Source organism: Lissotriton vulgaris, chromosome 9 (assembly GCF_964263255.1).
Source record: "Lissotriton vulgaris chromosome 9, aLisVul1.2, whole genome shotgun sequence".
Classification (NCBI taxonomy): domain Eukaryota; kingdom Metazoa; phylum Chordata; class Amphibia; order Caudata; family Salamandridae; genus Lissotriton; species Lissotriton vulgaris.
This window is the reverse complement of record NC_141697.1, coordinates 715,950,539-715,978,402: the sequence shown is the minus strand read 5'-3', so window position 1 is coordinate 715,978,402 and position 27,864 is coordinate 715,950,539. Positions and strand designations below refer to the sequence as shown.

The window sequence follows — 27,864 nt, the reverse complement described above, 5'->3', positions numbered from 1 at the left end:
ACCTGGAAGTGGTTCTTTCGCAGAAATGCTGCTACAGGTGCCAGCACCTTTGTAAAAATTCTTGGAGCAGAGCGAAGGCCGAAGGGCAAAACTCTGAACTGAAAATGGCTCTTGGCTACTGTGAAGCGTAGGAACCTTCTGTGTGCTGGGTGAATCGGGACATGGAAGTACGCATCCTCCAGATCGAGTGTGGCCATGAAATCCCCCGGGTTGACCATCTTCAAAACGTCCTGCAGGGATACCATCCTGAAGGATAAGGAGATGAGATAGGCATTTAGCTCCCTGAGGTCCAGGATGGGGCGCCATTTCTCCAGCGTCTTTCTCACCAGGAAGAACCTGGAATAGAAACCGTGGCCCTGTTGGTTGGAGGGGACCGGCTCTATCGCCCCTTTGCGGAGCATTTGCTGTACTTCGAGTCGTAGGAGATGCAGATGTTTTGATGGAATGGCTGTCGGGGGTCTGGGTGGAGGGACTTCCGTAAACTCCAAAGTATGTCCTCGTCTGATGATGTTGAGCACCCAACGGTCCGATGTAATTTGGGACCAGTTCAGAAGGAATTTCGACACCCTGCCTCCAATTGATGATCTCTTGGAGGAGGGAGCAGTAGGCAGAGCCAGAAGGCCGCTATTGGCGTTTGGACGAGTCCCGTCCACGGGCCGCCTGCTTGCCTTTGTTGTAAGGCTGTGAGTAACCAGAGGACTGGCCCTGTCTCTGTTGGTATGACTGGCGGTTAGGCTGGTATCCAGAGCTGTTCGAAGAAAAGCGCTATTGTTGGTATGCGCCTCTGTAAGCCCCTCCTCTGCCTCTTGCGCCTCTAAAAGGAGTTTTGCGGTACTGGAGTGTTCCCAGCGATCAAGCTGTCTCCGTGTCTTTTTTGATCTCTTGAAGAGTATCGTCGATCAATTTGCCGAAGAGTGCCTCGCCGTCAAAAGGTAGATCAAGGACCTTGTTTTGGATTTCTGGCCTAAACCAAGTAGCCTTTAGCCACCCTTGGCGTCTCAACACTGCCGCTCCTGCCAAAGCCCGAAAGGACGTTGTGGCAATGTCCATGGCACAGTCTATTATCTCCATGGAGACCGCTTCACCTTCTTGTAAGGTTTTCTTGGCTTCCAGCCCAGATTCTGGTGGAAGTTGTTTTAAATAGGGAGCTATATCGCACCATAACTGGCGATCATATCGTCCCAATATTGCCAAAGCACTTGCGGCGAGAACCAGAAGGCTAGCAATGGATGAAAATCTCTTGCCTGTGTTATCAAGCCGTCGTCCATCCTTGTCAGGAGGGGCCGTCAAGGGAGCAGAAGGGTTCCGTGACTTCCTTTGCGCTGCCTGTGATATAACAGAGTCCGGCTTGGGATGACCTGTTAGCGCTGCAGGTCCATCCTCTGGCGCTTTATCCTTTTTATCAAGGCGCGGTAGCACAGGGACCACCGTCGCTGGGTTTTTCATGGTCTTCAAACCTTCCTTCCATAGATGTTCCACAATCGGAATGGACCTTGTAGTTTTGCAGTGAGTTTCTTTAAAATCGTACAAGAAACAGTCTGTGGTTTGAGCAGGCAACACCAATTTAAATCGTCCAGCTGCACGCTCCATCAGTTGACGAAAGCTGCCGATGTCAGCAGGAGGAGAATCACCCAAGTCTTGGTGAGGTGAAGCTTGGTGAGGTACAAGTCATTGTACTCATCTCCTTCCTGATCCGAGTCATGATTATCACCGGATGACACATCCGTATCATTATCATGATCCCCATCTGGATCATCGGCTGGTTCCAACGCAGCCTGAGGCACTGGCCGCTGTGGTTGAGGAGGAGTCTGTACCGGGTGCACGGGAGGGACAACCGAAGATTGGTCCTTCATTGGTGTCGACGGAGTAGACCTCCTCTGTGCTGGTCGCTCGGCTTTCGACTTGTACTCCTGCAGCATCCTGTGTAGGTCATGCAGGAATGACGTCGGGACTGAAACCATGTCTTATGGTTCATAGTCCCTTGAGTGGTCTGTTTGTGGATAGTCGCCTCCACCTTGTTCATATGCCTCCTCGCAGTCTGTTTCTTGACTCTTGATGAGAAGTTGAGATGGGCTATTCGCATAATCAAAACCATCCTGACCGTCCCCTTCAGAGTCCTCTTGGTCTAGCAACATAGTGGGAGGTAAAGAGGTTACCCTCCTTGGGGATGTCATTTCAGGCGTGATCCTTGTGAGAGAAATTGTCACCCTTCTCTCCGCCGCCAGTATCGTTGGCTGGTCCGTCGACGCCGGAGAAATCCTCGTCGACGAGATAGGAAGTGCAGATGTCGTCGTCGACGCCACCGACGACGAGCCCGCCGTCGATGTAGAAATTGTTGTCGTCGTCGATGCACTTGTCGACGACATGACCGTCGTCGACACAGTCGTCTAGTCTACATCGTCGTCGGCACTGTTGTCGTCGTCACCGCCGTCGGCGATGATGTTTTCTTCGTCGACGATGTCTTAGTCGACGATGTCGACGGCACACTCCCCGTCGACGCTGCCGTCGTCGAGCTCTTAGTCGACGACGGAGCTTTCGTCTTCGACGCTCCCGTCGACGAGCCCGTCGACGGGACCAATTAGATCTTGGGCTTCATTTTCGTCGTTGACGGAGCCACCGCCGACGAAGTCTTCGTCGTAGAGGACTTGGAACTCCTCTCTGAAGAGTGTGAAGAGGGTCTTTTGAAGGCTGGGTCTGTCTTCTCACCCTTAGGAGGCGAAACCAGTTCTGCCTTGCCCGACCCACTGTGGTGGGGGGAACCTCCTGAACCCCGGCCATCAGACTCCCTGGGGGTCTTCTTTGAAGCCTTTGAGGGGCGCCCAATAGAGGAAGATGGGGAACCTCTACCCCTTTTCACTGACCTTCTTGAGGAAGCACAGGAAGCCGATTCCTCCTCATCACTGAAAACTCCATGTTTCCTTTCCTTCTGCCTCTGCAACCATGTAAGAAGCCTTCCAGCACGATCTCTCAAGGTCTTGGTGGAGAGACCTTACAGTCCTCTGCCTTGTGATCTGGATACAGGCAGTAGATGCAATCCTGGTGTTTGTCCTCCACAAACAGCCTTTTCTTCCCACAGGTGGAACAGGGCTTGAAAAGGGCTTTTTTCTTCTCAACCTCAGACATCTTGATGAAAAATGAGATTCCTGATGAAATCTGAAGAAAATTCTGAAGAAATAACTGTTGAAATGATTTTGAAAGAGTAGAAATAGAGCAGAGCTCAATGGAGACTCCCTAGCACAACGTGCAGTAGAAAATCTGAGGCTCTGAGGTTCCTTCAGGAAGGTTCGAAGGGTGAGGCTCTTCTGATTGGCTGACGCCTAGAGTTTGGTCTCTTTTACAAAAATAGGCTGATATGTTACAAAAGGGAATGAGGCCTAGGCCTTTCCTTTCTCTTTTGTACCTACTACTATGATATTTTTTATTACCGAGACTCCCAGTCCGACGACGGGGAATGATACAAAGCATGGGAATCTGTGAAAGTTCCAATACTGGGGCAACTAGTTTGTCCAAAGCTTGTGTGGGGACAGTGCAGTGCGTGGCGTTGAACTTCTATCTGTGAAGTTTTCAGACAGGAGAGATGTCTACATGCGGACTACCATCCATGATGAAAGCACTTCACCTGTGACTGTTTAGGGTCAGGTTGCTGAAGCGCGCAAACCTGTGTGCCTTTTAGATTATAATAGGCACGAGTGGTGTTGACAGAGTAGATCAGCGGTTGGAACCTTACACTGCTCTTCGTAAGGCTTACATTTGGTATAAGCAGTTGGCTATGCATCTTTTCCACTTGGCAACCTTTAATGGTTTTGTTGTATTCAAGGATTCTTGTCCTGAGTCGAAGATGACATTTGCTGAGTTTCAGGAGTCTAATAGGCAGCCTTGTTTTAGTAGAAAAGGCAAGTGTTCTAAGAGTTGGAGTAGTGGAGGATGTGGCTAGATTGAAAGATCGCACATTCCTCCCACACCCTCAAAAGACTTTCCCAGTAGGAGATGAAGTCTGCTCGGGAAGAGGTACGCTGAAGGTGACTTGTATGTACTGCCCCTAGTGTCCTTCTAACCCTGGGCTGTGTGTGCCTGCTTGTTTTTGAATGTACCACACGCAAAATAATTTTTGGGAGCATCCATGAGTGGTAAAGTGAACTGCCTGGTGTCTCATGTTTTATATTTTTTGTTCAGTTTCAAGGTCTGCATTTGTGCAATGCATTTAGTTTCAGATTTTGTGTTACTAGATTTGTATCTATTTGCAATTTGTTTGTGTTTTATTTTTGTATAAAAAAATCCTAAATGTGATGGGGGTGTGTTTAGACTGGCGCTTGGCGGTCTGTGCGCGTGGACTGGCGCTTGGCTGTCTGTGCGCGTGGACTGGCGCTTGGCTGGCTGTGTGCGTGGACTGGCGCTTGGCTGGCTGTGTGCGTGGACTGGCGCTTGGCTGTCTGTGAACGTGGACTGGCGCTTGGCTGTCTGTGAACGTGGACTGGCGCTTGGCTGTCTGTGAACGTGGACTGGCGCTTGGCTGTCTGTGAACGTGGACTGGCGCTTGGCTGTCTGTGAACGTGGACTGGCGCTTGGCTGTCTGTGAACGTGGACTGGCGCTTGGCTGGCGGTGTGCGCGGACTGGCGGTGTGCGCGGACTGGCGGTGGGCGCGGACTGGCGGTGGGCGCGGACTGGCGGTGGGCGCGGACTGGCGCTTGGCTGGCGGTGTGCGCGGACTGGCGCTTGGCTGGCGGTGTGCGCGGACTGGCGCTTGGCTGGCGGTGTGCGCGGACTGGCGCTTGGCTGGCGGTGTGCGCGGACTGGCGCTTGGCTGGCGGTGTGGGTGGACTGGCGCTTGGCTGGCGGTGTGGGTGGACTGGCGCTTGGCTGGCGGTGTGGGTCGACTTGGGCTTGGCTGGCGGTGTGGGTCGACTTGGGCTTGGCTGGCGGTGTGGGTGGACTTGGGCTTGGCTGGCGGTGTGGGTGGACTTGTGCTTGGCTGGCGGTGTGGGAGTAATGACTTGCTGCTGGTCACTACACACACTTCTAGCCAAACACTATTCTATATGCAATCCGTGAGCTGGTGTGGTTGCTGTGTCAGGAATGTAGGCATGTGAAAGTGATGGGCCCTTGAATGGCGGGGTCTGATGGTGTGAGTGTTGTAATGTGCTGGGCCCGCGGCTGGCGGTGTGAATGGTTTTGTATGTGTCACACGTATGAAAGGTGTATGAATGGCCTGTAAAGAGGTTGGTGCCTTGTCGTGGCTTTACAGCTCACGAGCTGCAAGCCAATGGTTCAGTTTCTCATCCTTTCAATTATAAACAGTGCATTTCATTTTTATGAAATCTCTGGTTAATACAACTGTATATACTGAATCATCACTCACACTCCTGCCAAATCCAACCAGCATGTATGTGTGCTTTAAGAATAGGTGGTTGTGCAGAAATATTTGTCTTTTCTGTTTTTGTCAAGCAGGTTGTACCTTGTCCCTTTTTGTGAATGGTTTTGTGCCTGGTGGTGGTGTGAATGGTCTTGTATGCATCATGTATGAAAGTGTGTGAATGGACTGTAAAGCAGTTGGTGCCTTTTCGTAGCTTTACAGCTCACGAGCTGCAAGTCAATGGTTCAGTTTCTCGTCCTTTCAATTATTGACAGTGCATTTCATCTTTGTGAAATCTCGTTAATAACATTTACACAATGAATCATCACTCGCCCTTGTGCCAAATCTAACCAATGTGTGTGTGTGCTTGAGGAATAGATGGCTGTGCAGTAATGCATAAGTTACTTACCTTCGGTAACGCTATATCTGTAAGAAACAGTAGTTAGTATTAGATTCCTTACCTTAGAATATCCCCAGGCGTCAGACTGGATCTGGAAACTTTTGCGTAGCAGTACCCTTGCGCGTCGGTAGGCGTTGTCTGCGGCTCAGCGTCCGTCGTCGTCGTTGGCGCCGGAATGACGTCGCCGGAGTACTTAGACGCGGTAGGGGGAAGACTGAAACCCCTAACCTGCTGAGAGGAGCTGCGACCACCGCCATCACTTTCGTGAACACCCGTGGGGCGCTGGTAAGGCCGAATGGGAGCACGGTAAACTGAAAGTGCTCATGGCCTACCGTGAACCGCAGGTAACGCCGGTGGGCCAGCAGGACGGGGATGTGAAAATAAGCGTCCCGCAAGTCCAACGCTACCATCCAGTCTCCCGGGTTCAGGGCAGCTAAGACCTGAGCCAAAGTCAGCATCTTGAACTTCTCCTTCCGGAGGAGGCCGTTGACATTCAGCAGGTCTAAGATAGGGCGTAGGCCCCCTTTGCCCTTCTTGGGAACCAGAAAGTAGTGGGAGTAACAACCACACCCTACTTCTGGCCCAGGAACGCGCTCGATGTCCCCCTTGGCCAAGAGGGCCGTAACTTCCTCTCGCAGAAGACTCAAGTGATCCCCCGACACGCAGTGGTACTGCGGTGGCATGGCTGGAGGGGTCGCATCGAAGGGAAGGGTGTAGCCCCTTCGGACGATTTGCAGCACCCACCTGTCCGATGTGACGGTGCGCCAGTGGAGGAGGTGATGGCGAACCCTGCCCCCCACTGGCGTCACATGGGCCTGAAAGCTCGGACTAGGAGGGTTTCGAGGCGGATGCTGCAGGGGTAGGTGTGGACTGACCTCACCGTTGTCCCTGACCGCAGCCACTGGATGTAAGTCTGCGGGCCGTGGCTGGCAGGACGTGTGGGGGCGCCCCTTCCTTGGCCACGAAAGGAGCGAAAGGCAACAGTTTACTGGCGCGGGCCGAGAGGCCCAAGGACTTGGCTGTTGCCTTGGATTTGCTCTTGAGTCCTTAAAGCGCACAAGCGCACTGTCTGCCTTGTCGCCAAAGAGGCGTCAGCCATCAAATGGCATGTCCATAAGAGTGTTTTGGACATCAGCCGAAAAGTTGACGGACCTCAGCCAGGCGTGGCGACGAATCGCCACCATCGTTGCCATCGCCTTGCCCAGCGAGTCCGTGGTATCCAGCCCACACCGGATGGAATACCGTGCCACATCTCGACCCTCCACAAGGGCTTGGATGAGTTCAGTCCGGAAACCCTCCGGACATTGTGGCAGCACGTCCGTGACCGTGTCCCACAGAGAGTGGGTGTAACGGCCCAAGAGGCACGCGGTGTTGACTGACCGCAACCCCAAACTAAGTGAGGAGAACATCTTTTTACCATACTGTTCGTACCTCTTGGATTCCCGATCGGGGGGAGCCGTCGGGAATGCGGTCTGGGAGTTAGAGACCTGGTTGACCAGGCTCTCGGGGGTGGGTGGACAGGAAGCAAGGGTCGCCCGCAGCCGGGCGGTGGCGCCTGGCCACGTTCCTATGTAAATGTAAATGTATTTGAGCTTATATAGCGCACAGCTACCCGCAGTGGGCAGGCGGACCTGTAGCGGGCTTGTACCAAGTGCCCAGAAGAAAGTCTGACAAGGCCTTCATTTAACTGCAGCAGAGGCTCAGCCGAGCTTGCCTGCGGTTTAAGGACCTCAGCGAGTAGGTTAGTCCTCACGGCCGCGACTGGGAGCTCAGGGCCCAAGGCCTTGGCAGCCCGCGTCAGCACCACACTATAGGCAGCCCCTCCTCCGTAGCCACGGTAGGAGGGGAGACAAAACCAGTGTCGGGCGAAGTGTCCAGACCACTGGCCTCCCCTAGCTCACCTGCCTTGTCCTGAGAAGACTGGCACTCGTGCCAGAGGGTCCTCGGACCCCTCCCAATCCTCCTCGCCACTGATCTCCTGATACTCAGCTTCAAAGGATGGGGCCAGGTCGTAGAAGTAGAAATCTCCTAGCGGCGTCAAATGCGGCGCCGCTCTAACGCCGGACCCGAATCGAGGGTAGGACCGGGGACATCATCTTCCTGGGACGGCGCCGGGGGTGACACTCTGGGGGACTGGCGCCGGCGAGGTCGACCGGCGACGACCCGGATCCAGAGCCAGATCCGGCAGGGCCGTGCGACGTCAGACCAAAGCACCCGACGGCGCCGAAGCACCCGGGTCGCTTGGGGACCCAGTGGGGGCCGCTTGGCCCGAAGGCGCCGCGGAACCAGACGGAGTAGTGAGCGACCTCATGGCCATGAGGAAGGCCTCGATCTCCGGCGTCGTGTTCTGCCCAGGGACCAGCGGGGGCGTTGCCGACCGAACTCCCATACCCCCCCCCCCATTCGGCCGCGTCGCCCGAGAGTCGGGGAGAGTCAGAAGAGCGATGTCGCCTCTTCGACTTCTTGTGCCTCTTACCTGAGGACTTTGAGCCCGAAGACTGACGAGGACTCCCGGAACTGTGGTGACTCCGGTCCTGCGACCGGTCCCTCGACCTCCTTCAGGACCGAGACCTCGAGCAGCGCGGGGCTGACTGCCGGAGCTCGAGTCGCTTGTGGGCCCGCTCCAGTCTAGCTTTGGACGTCAGGGCTCGGCAGTCGGAGCAGGACTTGTCTTCGTTGTCGGGGCCCAGACAGTGAAGGCACCGGCGATGGGGGTCGGTAACCGACATCAGACGGCTACAATCGACGCAGGGTTTGAACCCGGGCATCCCTACCGGCACCGTCCGAGTCGAGTGACTTCGAAAGATGATCAAAAAGGATCAATTAGTAAAAAATTGACTAAGGGTACAACTTTTTCCGGATCGGCACTTGCTGGCGCAGAAAAAAGAAGAACCGACGTCAGCACGCGAGGGTGGCATCGTAGTACTCCGGCGACGTCATCCCGGCACCAACGACGCAGAGTCGCAGACGACGCCTACGGATGCGCAAGGATACTGCCACGCAAAAGTTTCCTGATCCAGTCTGACGCCTGGGGATATTCTAAGGTAAGGAATCTAATACTAACCTGCTTCTTTCAGATCTGTCTTTTTTTGTCTCTCTGGAAAGGTGTACATTTCATCTAATAATAACCTGCCAACTGTAGATTTTGTCGTAAACTAAACACCCATGGGAGTACATGGTGATGTCTCTTTTGTGGATCTCAACAAGTTATCTTGTACCCACAAGTCCTGCAAACCTCAAAATTTGACTGTCACATTTTCCTTGCATTATCGTGCTCAAATTTTCAGGCTGAAAAAACTAACAACAAATTTCCAACCCTGCAGCATTTCTCCAAGTATCCCAATAGAAATGGTACCTCACTTGTATGGGTGAGCCAAGTACCCGCGGCAGGGAAGGGCCCAAAACCTATTGATGAGACATCAAAATTACCTATCACAAAACCAACCTGGTTTTGCAAGGGGGGTCCCATGGGTTTTTGGCCCGGGGCTTGGCAGCCATCTAGGGAAACATACCAAACCCACACATTTCTGGAAACTGGACACCCAGAGGAGTCCAGTGAGGTATGATTTGCGTGGGTACCCCAACATTCTCCTACCCAGAATCCCCTGCAAACCTCAAATTTCGCTGAAACAAATCACTTTCTCAAATTTCTGTGTGGGAATCTTCTGAAATCTGAGTGGATCCACAAATTATCTCCCACCCAGCGTTTCCCCAGGTCTCCCAATAAAAATGGTACCTTACTCGCGTGGGTGGCGCACCTGAGATTTTGGCCCCGGGCTAGCTGAAAAAATCAAATTTCCCACATATTTTTGCGTGGAATCACCATGCCGGCACAAATGTCATACCCCACAGCGTTCCCCTGAGTCACCCGATTAAAATGATACCTCACTTGTGTGGGTGGGCCAAGAGCCTGTGACTGGGAAGAGCCCAAAACATAGGTAATAATGGTATAGCAGCGAGAATTCTATGCACTACATTTAAAAAAAATAGGTTTGTAGCCAATTCTGCATTGGACAGCCACACAAGTGAGGTACCATTTTACTCTGGACACTAAGGAGAACGCAGTGGGGTAGGATATTTGTGCCGGCATGGTGATTCCACACAAAAATATGTGGAAAATGTGTTCTTTTTCAGCTAAATTTGAGGTTTGCAGGGCATTCTGGGTAGGAAAACGTTGGGGGATCCACGGAAGCCATATCTCATTGGACTCCCCAGGGTGTCTAGTTTTCAGAAATGTTTGGGTTTGGTAGTTTCCCAAGATGGCCACCGAGCCTGGGGCCAAAACCTCAGGCTCCTCCAAAACCAGGTAGTTTGTTATAGGTAATTTTGAAGTCTCCACAGTACGATTTGGGCCATGTCCTGTTGCAGCCACTATGCCTACCCACACAAGTGAGGTACCATTTTTATCTGGAGACCTGGGGAGAACGCTGGGTGGGAGATAATTTGTGATCTATGCAGAATCCAGAACTTCCCCACGCAGAAATTCAAGGAAAATGTGTTTTTTGACACTTGTTTGGGTTTGCAAGGGATTCTGGGTAACAGAACCTGGGGAGAGGCAGTCAAGTCACCCCATCCTGGATTCCCCTGGATCTCTAGTTTTCATAATTGTATAGGTTTGTTATGCTTCCCTAGGTGCCGGCAGAGCTAGGGTTCACAAACTACAGCTAGGCACTTTGCCAAAAAAGGGTCATTTTTCACCTGGAAATTGTGGTGTGTCCACTTGCATTTTGTGGCGTTTCCTCTCGCGGGCACTAGGCCTACCTACACAAGTGAGGTACCATTTTTTCAGAAGACTTTGGGGAATGTGGAGTGGGTGGAAATTTGTGGATCCACACAGATTCCAGAACTTTCCACTAGTGTAGTTTATTTTTCGTGGCCCAGGTGGGCGTCGACGTCCCACCATTTGGTGTCCTCCTGTGAAGTCGGCTAGCTTCCTCCGGAAGCTCCCACCTCTGGACGCCATCTTCGGTTTGTTTTTTCCCTTCTGTTTGTTTGGGTTGTATTATAATGTATCCTTTTTCCGTTTATCCTTCCCTCCTGCCTCATCTTTCTGGTGGAGGTGGGTGGGTTCGCTAGTGAATCCAGAAAGTCTTTAAGCTGCAAAACTACACCGACAGGTAAGAAACTATTCATTTTGCAGCATGAATCTTTCTAGATTCACTATGCTGTGCATAGATTTCGTAGTGGTTTGCTATTTTTGCGGTAGCTGGGTGGAAGATGAGCGTTGGTTGTTGAATATATGCTGAAGCACTTTCTGTCCTACTTGTGCTTCCTTGTTCATCTGTATATCCACGCAGTAGTGTTTAGTGAACGTGTGCACTGAAGCCCATGTTGCTGCCATGCAAATGTCTTGGATGGGTGTGTTTGCTAGGAACCCTATCGTTGCTCCCTTCTTTCTTGTAGAGTGGGCTTGAGCTGCTCCCAGAATTGGATTGTTTGTGCGATCTATCACGCAATGGTATTCTTAGTTACTGGTCTTCCCATGAAACTGATGGCGAAAGACACAAAGAATGGTTTTGTTTTCCTGCAATCTTTGGTCCTTTCAATGTAATGCATCACTGCTCTTCTAGCGTCCAGAGTGGTAGGTGCTCTTTCTCTGCTTGTGGATGGTCTTTCGAAGAAACTTGGTATCTATATTGTTTGGCTCACTTGCTGAGCACCCTGTGCATCAGTGGTATTGAGGGGAAAAAGCGTAGCCAAGCGTAGGCAAATGTCTTCGACCAGCTTATCCATAGGGCATTCCCTTGGGATTGTTGACCTGGCTGTCTGGATGCGAAGTATTGGCATTTAGCATTCTGGTGTGTTACAAACACGTCTATTTGTGGGGTCCCCCGCTTCTTGAACACTCCTGGGATGCTGAGGTCTGTCTGGTGAGTCTGTCCATTTCCACGTTGTCCCTCCCTGGTAGATGTATCGCCAGGAGGTCTATTTGTAGTGGGATGGCCCACCTCCATATCTCCTGCGGTAGTCCGGATAGCGCCGCTGATTGTGTTCCTCCCTGCTTGTTGGTGTAGAACATAGTTGTGGTGTTGTCTGTTTGTACCAACACCCTGTGCCAATACAGCTGCGTCTGGAAGGCTTTTAAGGCTAGAAACACGGGCTTCAGTTTCAGGTAGTTGATGTGTTTGGCCATATCTGTTTGCGTCCACAAACCCCTCCCCTTAAACTGGTTCATGAGCACTCCCCACCCCATCTGGGATGCGTCTGTTGTGATGGTCACTGTTGGAGTTGGTGATGTAAATGGTTTCCCTTTGTTATGTTCTCTTTGGTTCACCATGACATCTACTCTTGCCCTGCATGCGTAAAGCCACTAGATCCTCCCAACTCCCAGTAGCCTGTGACCAGTGCTGTTGGAGCCATTCCTGGAATGGTCTCATGTGGAGTCGAATATTGGGGACCAGGTGTTTGTAGGATGCCATCATACCCATGAAGTTGCTCACTGTCAGAGCGTGCCCCTTCCGGTATTGAAGTGTCTCCTTCAGTATGGCGGAGGTGCTCTTCTCGCTGGGGGACACTTTGCCTTGGATGGTGTTGATCTGGGCGCCCAGAAAGATCTTCACCTGTTCTGGTTCTATGGAGGACTTTCCCCAATTTACCGAAAAACCTAGCTCTGTTAGCGTGTGCCTGACCCGCAGAGCATGTAGTTTGCATTGGTTGTAGGAATTCGCCTTTACCAGCCAGTCGTCTAGGTAGGGATATACATGTATTCCTTGCCTTCGTAGGTGCGCTGCTACTGTTGCTAGGCATTTTGTGAAGACCCTTGGTGCAGATTTTAGTCCAAAGGCTAGGGCTGTGAACTGGTAGTGCACTTTGTTGATGGCAAATCTCAGTAGATGTTTGTGCTTTCGGTTCATGGGAATGTGTATGCAAGTATCTTTGAGGTCTATAGTGGACATGAAATCCCCATCTCATATTTGTGGGATAACCTCCTGTAGGGATGTCATTTTGAATTTTTTCGTTTTTATGTATTTGTTTAAGAACCGTAGTTCTAGGATGGGTCTTAACGTTTTGTCCACTTTTGGTAATAGGAAGTGGTTGGAGTACACTCCCTTGTTTCTTTCTTTGTATGGCACTTTTTCTATTGCCTTCTTGTGGAGTAGGTCTTGTGCCTCTTGCAGAAGGAGCGCAAGCTCTCTTTGTGAGCGTGTTTTGTTGGTTGGCCTCCTGTTGGGTGGCGTTTTTTCCAGCTCTATACAGTACCCGAACCGTATGATGTTGAGTATCCATTTGTCCGTTATCTTCTTCCATTCCTGGAAAAAATGTTGTCTGCCTCCTACCGGTGTTACATGGTTGGGGATCTTTACTTTGTTTAATTGTTTGAGTCTTTTGATGTGCTGCCCCTTTAGAGAGGTTGTTTTGGGGGGCCAAATTTGGTACAGCGGAGTCACTTTGAGGTGGGTTGCTGTCCCCCCTTCTTGTTTGTCCCCGTCCGGTCAGACATCCCCGAAAGGACTAGCCTCTTGGTTGGTACTGCCAGGTATGCTGCTGCTGACTCTGCGGTTGCGCCTTGTTGCAACCTTGATAGGTCTGCTGGAAGGCTTGGTGAGATGTTCCCGGTTGGCTTCCTCCTTTGCCACCCAGTCTCCTTGAGTGTGTGCCCCTCCTCATCCCTCAACTGCAGTGCTCCCATGGATCTTGCAGTTTCATTATCCTTTCTGAGTTGCAACAGTTTCTCTTCAACTAGGGTCCAAAACAGTTGTTCCCAGTTGAAGGGCGTGTTGAGAATATTGTTCTGTACCTCTGGTTTGAAACCGGAGATTCTGAGCGAGGCGTGCTGTGCTGTCTCTCCTTCACTCCAATCATCATAAACCTGCTGGATTTGTCTGCTGCATCCAGGGCCGACTTTAGGCAGGTGTTGGCCATGTTCTTGCCTTCCTCCACCAGGTGTGTAGGCCTTAGTTGGTATTCTTCAGGGAGATGCTTGAGCAGCTGCCCGATCTCCTCCCAGTGCTGATAGGCATGCCTGTCTATTAGGGTGTTGGAGTTTGCAATGTGCCAGTGAATTGCTGCATTCCTCTACTTTCCTCCCCATGAGGTCTATCCTCTTACTTTCTTTGTCTGGAGGTGGCCCTGAGTTTGTGGGGATGTTGGCCCTTTCCCTTGCTGTTGACGTTATAATGGAGTCAGCTGGTAGGGATCCCTGCATATATGCTGGATCCTTCAAGGAATGCTTGTATTTTTTCTCTGTTCTAGGGGTGACAGATCTGCAGGCTGCTGGTTCCTTGAAGGCTTCCTGCCCTGGTCCAGCACACTTGGGGGCATGGGTAGGAATTGGCTCCTAGTTTGAGTGGGGAGCAGAGTCTCCAAGAGTAAACAGGATTTTGGTTTCTCCTCCTCTAACATTACCCCATTTGTTACTGCAGCGTTTTTAATCCCCATGTTGTAGATGCCAATGTCGTCCGGCGGCGAAGGCCTCAACGGATATGACTCTACGCCCTCCTCCGGGCTTTCGGCTTCGAGGTCCTGCCATTCCAGGTCCTGCGCCTCCGACAATGTTGAGCCCAAGTATGTCCGCTGATCGTCCTCGACTTCCCCTTAGTCATAGTACAGGCCTTCTTCGTCCTGTTGCACTGTCGGTTCAGGAGTTTTCGGTGGTTCTCCGGCGTCAAACTCCTCCTCGACTTCTGTTTCGACTACAGTTGCGGGCTTCGAAGGGATGGTGTATCTGCTCATCCGTTCGTCGAAGTCTTTTTTCCTCTGGAGGATGCTGTTCATTTCGGCCTCGAGCCTTCTCTTCTTCCTCCCCATTTCGGCTGCTTTTTCAGCGTCAAGAGTTTTGGCGATTCTCTTCGATGTGGACGTCGAAATCGCCTTTAGCTCTTTTTCCTTCAGCGTCGAGTGTACCTTTTCGGGGCCGGGCTTCGACGACTTTGGTTTTTCTAGAGCTTTTGACGTCTGGGAGTCCTTTTCGAAGGATTCGCTGGGCTGTTAGTCCGTGGACGCAGCTGTGGTCGTCTAATGTTTCGACGCCAGTGCTCCTTTCGAGGAGTTTGGCTCCGTTTTTCGAGAGTCTGTCGGGGCTTTTGGGGTCGACGTCTCTCTTACCTTTGTCGACTTCTTATCGGTCTCTGCAACCGTGTAGTCCTCTGGTCCCTCGGCGATGTCCCGGAGCGATGGAGGTTGCCCTTGCCCCTGCATGTTGTGGTTTGCTATCCTCTGTGTCTCCCTCACTCTGAGTGTTTTGGGTGTGAATGCCGAGCAGGCGTTGCAATCCTTGCTTTGGTGGTCGAGAGACAAGCAGAAGTTGCAGACCGGCTGCTGGTCCTTCTGCGCGTACTTGTGGTGGCAGTTACGGCAACATTTGAAAGGGGTTTTGTCCATTCCTGCACTCAGGGGGCCCCCTGTATGCGTCTTTTCCGTTGGACGTCGAAGTTCCTAATCTTCCGCACCTTCTTTGTCGTCCCGGCTCTGTGTTCTTGTTCGGTGTGCTGAAAACTCTAACCTTTGGTGTTTTTTTACTCGATTTTCTTCTCTTTTCCATAAACTCTGGAACCCCTCCTTGACGATCCAGACCTATTGGTGGAAAAAAGAATCTGAAGATGGCGCCCAGAGGTGGGAGCTTCCAGAGGAAGCGAGCCGACATCACAGGAAGACACCAAATGGTGGGACGTCAACGCCCACCTGGGTCACACAAAAAAAAGAAAAAAAAAAAAAAAGACTATGATATAGGACCAAATTACTAGACCGCGGAATAATGCACAGCATAGTGAATCCGGAACGATTCACGCTTCAAAACTATCAGAAGACTGAGCTATTGGTTATAGGTTACAATCCAGGTCTGAAATTCCAAAAAGCCAACATACCATCTGAAAATTAGAAATAGTGCTGCACTGTTTCTTGAGCTCTTTCTCTCAAGAATTATATATGCTATATTTAAATTTTAGAGTAATTTGTCTATCAAGTGGAAGAATCGACCTTAACATTAATTATTTCACATCTCGTCTTCCTTGACCACTAAAACAGTGGACCTCTGTTCATTTTAATTTCCCACGATAAGTTAAAGAGTAGGTGATTAAAACTGATGTTAGACTTTATGCAGTATGCAAAATGTCTTTTTAATGTATAAGGCAACTAAAAATGTTGTTTTGCAATACCCTATCAGTCATTGTCATCTTTTTCAATTCATAAAATGCTTAATCATTTTGCGTGTATGACAATGTGTTATATATTCCGTATATACCTTTTAACAATTTTCAATATTATAACTGGGGCAGTGTGCGAGATTGCCGGATGTGAAGGGGGAGAGTGTTCCAGGCTTTGGCTGCAAGGTAGGAGAAGACTTTGCTTCCATTCTAGTTTTGCTGATGCATGGACAGTAGCCGGAGAGAGCCAGGAAGACCAGAGGTGTCTTTAGGGTATGTGGAAGGAGAGGGGGCTGTTCATGTATGCTGGTCTGGTGTTGTGAAGGGCCTTGTATGACTGGTGAGGAGTTTGAAGGTTATTCTTCTTTCGAGTGGAAGCCAGTGGAGATCGGGGAGGTGGTGGGTGGTGTGGCTGCGAGGGAGGGATGTTGAGGATCAGTCTGGCTGTGGTGTTTTGGACAGTCTGGAGTTTGCAAAGGAGTTTGTTGATCACAGCATACAGAGCAGTGCCGTAGTCCAGTCTGCAGCGGAGTGCATGCATGACAGTTTTTCTGGTTTCAGTTGGGATCCATCTGAAAGTCTTTAGACGCAGGCGGAGGGTGTTGAAGCAGGTCGAGGAGACGCGTTGATCTGGTGGTTCATTGTGAGTGAGGAGTCTAGTATGATGCTGAGGTTTCGTGCGTGGTCCTTCGGGGTTGGGGATTTCTGTGGGCAGACGGCCACGAGGAGTGGTTCTATGCGAGGGGGGTGGTGCCAAGGGTGAGGAGTTCTGTCTTTTCTTCTATCTATTCTGAGTTGTTTCAGGCAGCTGTTTTTCATCTGGGTGATGACGGCTTTCATCCCTTCTTGGAAGTGGTGTCTGGTAAAGTTGGGTTTGTTGGTGAGGGAAAGGATCAACTGGGTATCATTGGCGTAGGAGACTATGATGAGCCCGTGGTTCCTGGCGATGGTTGCGAGGGTGGCCAAGTAGACGTTGAAGAGGGTGGGGCTGAGGGAGGAGCCCTGGGTCACTCCACAGTTGGTCTCGGTCGGTTCTGGGAGGTAGGAAGGGAGTCTGACCCGCTGAGTTCTGCCAGTGAGGAAGGAACGGATCCAGTCGAAGGGCCTTGCCGTGGATGCCAGAATTGTGGAGTCTGGAGGCTAGGGTGTGGTGGGAGACTGTTTTGAATGTGGCTGAGAGGTCCAGGAGGATGAGGGCTGCATTTTTGCTCTGGTCGAGGAGGGAGCAGATGTCGTCCGTGGCGGCAAGTAGGGTGGTCTCGGTGCTGTGGTTGCTTCAGAGTCCGGATTGGGAGATGTCCAAGACATTGTAAGCTTCAATGAAGTTTATTAGCTGGGCGTTGTCCTTTTCGATGACCTTGGCTGCTAAGGGAAGCAGGGAGATGGGCCTGAAGTTCTTGAGGTTCGATGTGTCCACGGTGGGTTTTCAGTCATCGGGGAAGGTGGCAGTTTCGAAGAAGCAATTGATTGTCTGACGTAGTTCAGGTGTGATGAAGTGGTGAGGGTAGGGGCTGAGGGTGCTCCGGAGTGGATGCTTTTCATGGTCTTCAAGGTGTTTTCTATTGTGAGCGGGATCCCATTTGTGCAGGGTCTGTTGGGTGGTGTCGCATGAGGGGGGGCTGGAGCAGTGAGGTGGTCTAGGTTGTTGGAGTAGTCCTAGATCATCTTCATCTTGTGATGGAAGAAAGTGCTGAGTTTGTTGCAGAGGGCTTGGGAGTGGACAAACGTCTGTTTCTCTTTAGGGTTTGGTGAATTCATTAATGATGGAGAAGAGCTCTTTGGTGTTGTGTGCATTGGGGAGGATTCGGTCTTGGTGAGATGTCTTCATTGTGGATATCATGAGTTGGTGGTGGCTGCGTTGTAGGCGGCGCGTGGTTCCGGGGTTTTGTTATACCTCAATGTCTTTTCAAGTTGTCTGCAGGAGCTTCTGTATTCCTGGAGTGCAGGGGTGAATCAGCTAGCTTTCTTGCTGTGTCTTGTGGTGGCTTTCTTGAAGGGGCGAGTGTGTCCGCGCAGTTCATGAATCAGAAGTGGATGTTGCATCCTACTATGCAGTACTTTATTGTACAAAGTGCGCTAACAGGAGGTTTCCCAGATGTTCAGGCTGACATCTAGGATTGAAAGCTTGTTGTGTCAGTACTTTCAACACTGATGCAACAATTAAACACAGACATCAATAACTATCATGACTTTTTATTGCATGGCAGCCTATGGTGATTTTATCAACTGCTTTTAAATGTATACCGTGGGACTCCCACTACGACGACTGGGATGATTCAAGGATGTGAATGTATGAAAGATCCAATACTGGAGAACTATCATGGTAAACATTTCTTAATAACTAGCTTGTCATGGGAACCAACAGGAGGTTCACTAGACACTACTCCAATATACACCAGTGCCATGCCCCTATGAAGAACAAAAGAACTTCCAAGCTCTCATGGGAGAGACTTCTATTAGGCCTTTGGAGGCACTATAATAACAAAAGGATAAATCAGCCTGTAAAAACTACACTTACAATTGTAGTACTAATCCATTCTAAATATGCTCACTTTAAGGCGCCAAAAGGGATAACATGAATGGATTTATTTAATAAATAAAAAAAAAAACAGGAACCTTCAAAATTTGTTTTCAAACCAATTGCACGAAACATATCACACCTCTGCATTCTGAAAAACATTCCTGTACCATCAAACAGATTAACTTACTGTACAGTGACACTATTCATCAAATTGCATTTCCTTACCATCTCGCAGGCAGCCTATCCGGTACATCATTGGCATCCGGATGACAAAAGCGAAGAGGTCGTCAATGAAAGTGTTTAGGGCTTTGTATGTCAACATTCTCCAGGGAAGGTGGGCTACAGATTTCATTTTGTAATTAATAAATAGCTGTGGAGTCATTGTGATAAACCCTGAATGAGAGAGAAAAATAATAGAAGTGACAAACTTCATCTCCAGGCTCAGATTATGCAATCTACGGGCAAATGAAAGAAAAAACATGGAGACAATAGGTAAGAAATACTTAGCGGCAAGAGCATGGCTCCTTTTAATACCCAAATCATATCAGCTGTGTGATATCCTGATTTGAGTTACAGAAATAGTAACTCATCATCGTCATGCAAGTCACTGCAATTAGAATTTTTTTTTTTTTTTTAAACAACTCCTGTTGATAAGAAATCCGATATAATCTTAAAGAATATTTGCAGTGCATTATTTACATATGGACATTACACTTGGATAAGGGGTTCAGTGTGACCATTGACATCTGCTGTGACACAGTTTCTATGTTCTTTGACTCTACCCTGAATAGACTCTTCTGGGAGATTCTGAAGGTGCACACAGTATATTATGTTCTTCATCAGATTGCATTCCCTTTTCTCCTCTGCTCGCCTTGGGAAGAATAAGTACTCTATTGTATTGATCATATTTTTGGTGACATCATTGAAAGTCTTTCTAGAAAGAATAAAGTGGATGACAAAATGGCTTCCTCAGATTTACATTTAAATAAGCTACTGTTTGAAACAATAGCTTAGCACCTTCATAACTGGTACATATTCACATGCTTTGCTTTATACTGCGATCTAAAAATAGGGACTCTTCATAACAAGGTTTGGCCCAGAAAAGGTACAGATATCGAGGTTTATCAGTAATCGAATAACTTTAAAGGAAATATGTTGGTGTGCCATTTTTTGGGTTCTTACTCTGGTGCCAATAACCTTCAGAAGAACATCCGATACTTCTTTAGATAATACATATTATGCTGCAAAACTATTGATGCAGATAATTTTCCCCAAGTCTTTCAATTTATGAAGTGCACATCAACTAAAGGACCCCAGGAGACACTCTAACATTAACTTTCAAGACGCTGAAAAGAGGTATAGTTGTTTTTTAAAGAAAAATATGTGTTGGTATACCATTCATATTAAATAACATACATCCTGCTTTAACCCCTTTATGGTGCTGTTTAATATTTTAACTAGCATTTTAATGAACTAGAAGACGGTCAGCCATCTTGGGATAGATGAGTTTATGCACTCAACTTGCTGACAAGTTCATGAAATGAGAAAGCAGTTATTTGAAAAAGGGATGATAATCTGGCCATGAGATGTGTTTTTATACTTAACATGGTCATAACAAGCATTTGAAATGCAACGGTCTAGCCCTTAGGATCTTAAAAGTATTTAGCCATGCAGCACATTATCCTGGGCGTTATATTAACTCTTCTCATTTAGCCATACACAACTGCTATGACCGGATGGAAAAAGCCTTTGTTCTCAGTGGGGCACCATGGAATGGGGTTAAGGTAACTGTTAGTCCCAAACAAAGTTTTACAAAAACCCACATGCATTGACAAAGCTTATGCATTGACAAAGTCAAAAGGCTGGCACATAAGTCGGACCAGCTAGCTTTGCAAATGCTTTTGTTGATTCGTCAGGGACGTGGAGCAGCAGAGGAATGTGGAGGTAAAGAACAGTGTGGTATGAAACGGATCATGAGAAATAGCTAGACTGAAACAGAAGTGTGTTCTGTATTCGAGAGACACGAGCCGAACTTGAAATATGATCTGCGAAACAAAAAATGAGCTGCGTAGTAACTTGTTATGGTTTGAGATCGGGCTAACCTTCACTGGAATGTCATGGTTGAACAAGCACTGGCAACATTAGGTCTGGCTTTAACTTTAAAAGAATGTTGTATGGCAAAGTGAAGCATTACAAGTTGATAGCATGGAAATAAATATGTATTTATGGGGATGCAAGTAATCGTAGGAGAATATTAGTAAGGGTTAAAAGGTCAGGTGCCAAAACCTGAAGATCCATGTAGGTTATTGACTGCCCTTCTACTATCCATGCGGATGCCAGAGAAAACCACCATAAATTATTTTATCATCGAAGAAATGTTAATATACGCGGTCATGTGTGTGCCACTGAAAGCTGAATTCCAGGCGGCTGGATAAATAAACAAAATGATTACATGTACTTTTGGCTCCCAAGATGTGGGCAGAGCCAAAGCCTCCTCTCCTGGTGATTCTTTTTCACATAATTGTCTCAATTCCATCAGATTCCTAGTCTATGTTGCAATCAAACTTTACTCTGAGGCATAATATGCTTTTTGAAAGATGGCGTCCAAGCGAATCTACCGCTCTAACCTCTCCCGCAGCCAGTCCTCGAGTTACTAAACATGTGAGGATTTTCGGAGCAGGCGTTTTTGGTCACGGCTGTCTCAGTGGACCGGCGGCACTGGCTGATTGTTCGGAAGTCGACTCTTTTGCCTCCGGTCTCTCAGCAGGGGCGTCCTTGGACTGATATGGCGGGGGCGTGGTGACAAAAAAGCTAAACAATAGGCTGCCCTCCCAGCTCCTTCTTTATTGATAACTGGCAAGCCTCCCCACGGCTTGAGACAGCGACAGGGAGTCGGACCAGTGGCACAGCACGCTAAACGTAAACAAAACACGTTGTGATTTACACGAGTCCTATTGCACTGAAGACGCAAACAGCACTGGCTCGATTGTCCAGCTGCTTAGAATGTGAAAGTGTTGCATTGCAAATGCTTGTTGATATCAGAAAGGAAAGGAGGTTTGGAAGACAGAGCCTGGAGCTCTCACTCTTCTGGCAGAGGTGATAGCAACCAGGAAAGCAGTCTTTAAGGTGAGAAGACGTAAAGGACAGTTGTGAAGCGGCTCAAAGGGAGCGCACATCAAATAAGTCAACACAAGATTCAAGTCCCACTGAGGCATTATAAACGGAACCGGAAGGAACGTGTGTGTAATGCCTTTCAGGAAACGGTTAACAACCATGGACTTAAAAAGAGAAGGCTGATCAGGAAGCCGTAGAGAGGCGGAGATGGCACAAAGATTACCTTTGATAGTGCCCAGAGCAGAGCCCTGCTGGGCAAAGGAAAGAAGGAACAGAAGGACTTCGGAAAGAGGGGCAGAAAGGGGATCCACAGACTTAGCTGTGTACCATGCCACAAACGTGTTCCACCTGCAGGCGTATACCGTTTTAGTGGAGGGATGCCTGGCTGCCAAGATAACATCACAGGCTTCGGCAGGAAGGTCAAAAGCTGTCAACTGTCACTGCTCAATCTCCACGCATGGAGGCGGAGGCTGGACAGGTCCGGGTGAAGGACCCTCCCCTGCTGCTGCGACAGAAGATCTTCCCAAAGAAGCAGTCGGATCAGGGGACAGATTGCCAGACTGAGTAGCCTGGGATACCATACTCTTCTTGCCCAATCCGGAGCCACAAGAATGACTTGGGCCCGGTCGCACCTGATCTTCAGCACTCTGGGCAGAAGTGGCATAGGCGGAAAGGTGTTCAACAGACCACAACTCCACTTGCGTCAAAAAGCGTGCAGAATTGATGACATTGCGCGTTCTCTTCAGTGGCGAATAGATCTAACCAAGGTTCTCCGAGGTCAGGAGCCGGAGTGTCATCCTGACTGAAACGTGGAAGAGAGGCTGAAAGATCGGAATCATAGCCTGAATATGCCGGATACGCTGTTCGGGAGGATAGACCCGAAACTGCGCCGCATCCAGAACCTCTCCAATGAATTGGAGCTTCTGAGAGGGACTCAGGTGCGACTTCGGCACATTGATGGAAAACCCCAGCAAATGCAGGAGCTTGGCCGTAGTCTGGAGGTGGGAGACGAAGGCAGGCTCGCCCCAAACGGTCAACAACTAGTCGCCTAGATAGGGGAAGACTACCGCCATCACTTTCGTGAACACCCGAGGGGCGCTGGTAAGTAAGTGCTCGTGGCCTACCATGAACCGCAGGTAATGCCGGTGAGCCAGCAGGAGGGGAACATGAAAATAGGCGTCCTACAAGTCCAACGCTACCATCCAGTCTCCTGGATCGAGGGCAGACAAGACCTGAGCCAAAGTCAACATCTTGAACCTCTCCTTCCGGAGTAAGCGGTTGACGTTCCGGAGGTCCAAGATGGGAGCAGACCCCCCTTGTCCTTTTTGGGGACCAAAAAGTAGTGGGAACAACCACTCCCTACTTCTGGTCCAGGAACGCACTCGATGGCCCCCTTGGCCAAGAGGGCCGTGACTTCCTGCTGGAGATGGGCATCCCTACATGTACCACAGTAGACTCAAACTTACAGGAGACAAAAGTCTCAAAAAAGATAGTCAACAAGCATTTGCTATGCAATAGGTCTCGCATTAGGAAAGTTTGAGCTATTGGCATTGTAAATTACACATTTTTTATTCATGTGTTGGTTTTGAAAATAGATACATTAATAGCATTGTCATTTACAATGTCAAGGGCCTAAACTTTTGCAAATGTGACACCTATTGCATTTGTACTGCAATATGTGTTGAGAGTGAGTGAGTCAGTGAGTGAGAATGAGTGGGCGAGTCAGTGAGTGAGAATGAGTGGGCGAGTCAGTGAGTGAGAGAGTCAATTTGTGAGAGAGAGTGGGTCAGTCGGTCAGTGAGAGTCTGGACAGTGGGAGAGTCTGTTAGTGAGAGCCTGTTAGTGAGAGTCTGTTAGTGAGAGCCTGTTAGTGAGAGCCTGTTAGTGAGAGCCTGTTAGTGAGAGTCTGTTAGTGAGAGTCTGTTAGTGAGAGTCTGTTAGTGAGAGTCTGTTAGTGAGAGTCTGTTAGTGAGAGAGTGTTAGTGAGAGAGTGTTAGTGAGAGAGTGTTAGTGAGAGTGTTAGTGAGAGAGTGTTAGTGAGAGAGTGTTAGTGAGAGAGTCGGTTAGTGAGAGAGTCGGTTAGTGAGAGAGTCGGTTAGTGAGAGAGTCGGTTAGTGAGAGAGTCTGTTAGTGAGAGAGTCTGTTAGTGAGAGAGTCTGTTAGTGAGAGAGTCTGTTAGTGAGAGAGTCTGTTAGTGAGAGAGTCTGTTAGTGAGAGAGTCTGTTAGTGAGAGAGTCTGTTAGTGAGAGAGTCTGTTAGTGAGAGAGTCTGTTAGTGAGAGAGTCTGTTAGTGAGAGAGCCTGTTAGTGAGAGAGCCTGTTAGTGAGAGAGCCTGTTAGTGAGAGAGCCTGTTAGTGAGAGAGCCTGTTAGTGAGAGAGCCTGTTAGTGAGAGAGCCTGTTAGTGAGAGAGCCTGTTAGTGAGAGAGCCTGTTAGTGAGAGAGCCTGTTAGTGAGAGAGCCTGTTAGTGAGAGAGCCTGTTAGTGAGAGAGCCTGTTAGTGAGAGAGCCTGTTAGTGAGAGAGCCTGTTAGTGAGAGAGCCTGTTAGTGAGAGAGCCGGTTAGTGAGAGAGCCGGTTAGTGAGAGAGTCTGTTAGTGAGAGAGTCTGTTAGTGAGAGAGTCTGTTAGCGAGAGAGTCTGTTAGCGAGAGAGTCTGTTAGCGAGAGAGTCTGTTAGCGAGAGAGTCTGTTAGCGAGAGAGTCTGTTAGCGAGAGAGTCTGTTAGCGAGAGAGTCTGTTAGCGAGAGAGTCTGTTAGCGAGAGAGTCTGTTAGCGAGAGAGTCTGTTAGCGAGAGAGTCTGTTAGCGAGAGAGTCTGTTAGCGAGAGAGTCTGTTAGCGAGAGTCTGTTAGCGAGAGTCTGTTAGCGAGAGTCTGTTAGCGAGAGTCTGTTAGTGAGAGTGAGTGAGTGAGAGGGAGAGTCAGTGAGAATCAGTGTGAATGAGAGTCAGTGCGAGAGAGAGTCAGTGGGCCCGATCAAAGAAGTGAAGTATTATCATGGCAAAACGCTCTAACAGGAGAACAAAGCTCCAAGATATCAAGCTCTAAGATATCGACGTACAGATGCCAGTGTCCCTGTGTGTCTATAATCGGAAATCCCGGATACACGACCTTTGTGGATGAGAGGTTTTGTTTATTAGAAGCAGTGAACAGCCCTTGAGTGAAGGATGCATCATCTTTTGAGAAGCCAAAAAATCAGAGAGATCGTATTAGACAAAACATGCTGTACCTACGGCATTAATGAACGCCCATGTAGCTGCCCCTGGCAGCTCTACAGACACCTGTAATTAGCCTTTAGAAGGACCCTGTGCTATTTAAAGAACTTGAAGGCAATTATTACAAGAGAACACGTTTTAAAGTTTTGGAAGCAGCTTTTTTAGTGTGGAGGAAGGTGTCTAGAATGATAAAACTAGGGAAGGTGACATACTATACACCATTTAATGCGGATAAAATACTCCCTTCTGTGTTTTGGGACCGGGTGGCTAGAGATTAGTCGCATAGGGGCGTAAGCCAAATCGGGGATCTGTTTGAATCAAATGGGTTTATGTTAGACTTGACAATTTAGTACTAAAATATCAATTGACTAGGGCTTCCTTTTTCAAATATCTTCAAGTTCAGCATTTCTTAACCCGAAAACATATTCAGCCAGTCCTTAATCTTTTAGTTGAAGCCATTCGATCTCGCAAAAGAATTGGCTTTTTATTTAACATGCTGATGGATTATAGACCTGATGATCTTCAAAAGCACAATATATATTGGCAGACTCAGTTGGAGGAACCAGACTTGTCTATAGAGGAGGCGATTCTGTTATCTAAAGAAGCTTTTCTGTCCACTAATTTAAAGGCTCAGTTTTTCAAGACTATATTTAGATTATATTACACTTCAGAGCTGATGATGAAATGGGGCACACAATATGATGGTAAATGCTTTCGATGTGGGAGTGATAGTGCTGATAGTATCCACATATTTTTTAGCTGTAATAAATTGCATCAATTTTTGAGTAGTGTAGAAAAGTTTCTCACCAAGATTACTCACTACTGTCAAGATTTCCCCTGCACTCATGTTATTAGGTATAGGGCAAAATGTGGAAAATGGAACTGCTTTATATAAATGTAGGTATTTTTCATTTGTGGCTATGACTGCAGCTCGTCTGTGCATAGCATCAGATTGGGTGCAAGAGGAACCTCCAGCTTTTGAATTTTGGCGAGCTAAATTATACAACCTCTAAGAATTAGAATGGAGTCTTTATGCCTTAAAGGGGGTAAAAAACTGAGACTTGGCATGTTAATTTGGGGTGTAATTAATGACATTTAGAATCATGATATAATTAATTCTGTTCTTTTATAAAATGTGCTACTATGAATTTATATGATTAGTTAAAAATTTGTTTTTGTATGTGTTGGAAACTTGTTCCGACGAATACAAATTTTAAAAAAAATTAAAAAAAAGAAGGACCCTGTGCTCACTCTGGAGACATTTGGCCACCTTGTGCTGTGGTACTGAAAATTCTGAACCGGTGTTTTAAATATCATGATTCTGTTATGAATTTGATATCAGCGAACCGCAAATGATGAATGCGGTATGCATGAGTGTTTTCATCATGTTACACCAATGGATTCACTGTGTATTTGAAGGTTTTGTTTTGTACCCTAGGGTTCCATCTTATGCATAGCAGCCATTTTGTGAATTGCCCTTACAGCAGGCCCTCACTGTGGTAGGACAAATATTCAAGGACATAACCTTAGCATGGGTTTGTGCTGACTCCTGCATGACCTGACGAAAGCTGACCCTGTTGCTTGAGGCTAACCTTGCCAAGCCAGTTCCTGCCCTTTAACTGATCAAGATTAGAGATCAGAGCACAGGACATTGTAAAGATTTACTACACACAAACGTGCCTATCTTATTTCCATCTGTTCCTGTTCCTGCCTCCACGAGCTATTTATGACATGGGCTGTGATTTTACTGTTTTGGGTTTATCCGGCCTTGTCAGCTAGAGAATGTACGCATTATGTGGACATTGTTTATGGCCTGGACGGATCTTGAAAGTGGGTTTTTCATCATACAGTGCTTTGTGTGCACGTCCTGGGAGTGACCAACAATAATGTACTTCAAAGAGAAAATGTGTGCACAATAAATGGTATAAAAGGTCTGTGCGGAGACCATTCAGCAGGCTGCCTCATTCAGTTGCTTTAGGTGTGACTGGGCGACGTAGCCTCACAATTAATTGTAATAAAGATGTCTTTTCATATTTCAGATTCTCTGTTGATTTCTTTGCTGCTTTTGAATGGACTCAATTTTCGAATATATGATTTTTCAACTAATACAAGTTCCACGCATGGCTTTACCACGCGAATTTTACATCGCAAGTGGCTTTACCACGCTGGAATTGACAACGAAGGATTGTACCACGGTAGAAACGTCTTACCTGCACGTCTTTCTCCTGCAGCCCCTTACTTCCATCTACCATGGAAACAAGCGTCAAAACACGTCTTCTAAAATAAAAAAAGGACTGTTTTTTTTTACGTACACTGCACGTCTTTGGGGGAGGGTCATTCCTTTTTCTTCATCAATTCCACAGAGCGTTTTTTTTTTAATCTAACTCACTCGCTCGCTTGTTTTTTTTTGGGGGGGAGACCCCCCCAGCCCCCCCAGCCCCCCTCCCAACCCTCCCCCAGCCCCACTCAGCACGACTGGACGGAATACCACGTCTCCCCCCAACCCACGCTGAACGTTTTTTCGTGGTCAAGACGGTCGTTGAAGGCTCCCTCGTTGAAGAGACGTTTGCGGGGTAAGTGGATCGTTTAAAACGTCAAGCGTGGAAAAGACATCGTTGTAAATGATGTTTCCCACTTATTGGTAAGACCCCTGAGAAGGAGTTTGTGGATTTCTGGAACCACAAATGGCGCGACCAACGATGGGCCTCATCAAGACGTGACTATCTGGAGGAGTAATCTTGTCAGAGGACAGAAATCTACTAAAAGAGGTACTCTGTGCACAGAGGTTCTGGGGGATTCTTGGTCTCTGCGGCCCAGTATATTTTTGATTTTTCTGACTTAAACTCTCCAAAAGATGTCACTCCTGACTGAGCAACCTTTTTTTTTGGCGTAAGTTTTTTTTTTAAATAAAAAAAGAAGAAACTGTAAGTGCAGTTAGAACTTGGCAGTTAGAATTTGGACAACTATTTGTTTGGTATAGCTTTGATAGGTTTGTATAGGTTTGTATATGAGAATTGCAATTTGTGTAGGCAGGTAAAGAAGAGACTTTTCTCCATCTGCTTTAGTTGTAGTATAAGTGGGTCGCTCCCAGTCCTTAGTTATTGGTTGTCTTAGTATTTGGTCCTTAGTTTATTTGAACATTGCAATATTCAAAAACCGAGGGTCTCGCACATTGCTGAGTGTAT

General features: G+C 48.2%; 1 protein-coding gene across 1 annotated transcript in view; it reads right to left on the bottom strand.

The window, feature by feature from the left end:
• CLPTM1 (CLPTM1 regulator of GABA type A receptor forward trafficking) overlaps positions 1-27,864 on the bottom strand; it is a 405,433-nt gene that overhangs the window by 7,471 nt on the left and 370,098 nt on the right. Inside the window, exon 13 of the mRNA XM_086938446.1 lies at positions 18,580-18,747. Coding sequence (XP_086794572.1) covers positions 18,580-18,747 — 168 coding nt within the window. The remainder of the gene's footprint in view (positions 1-18,579; positions 18,748-27,864) is intronic.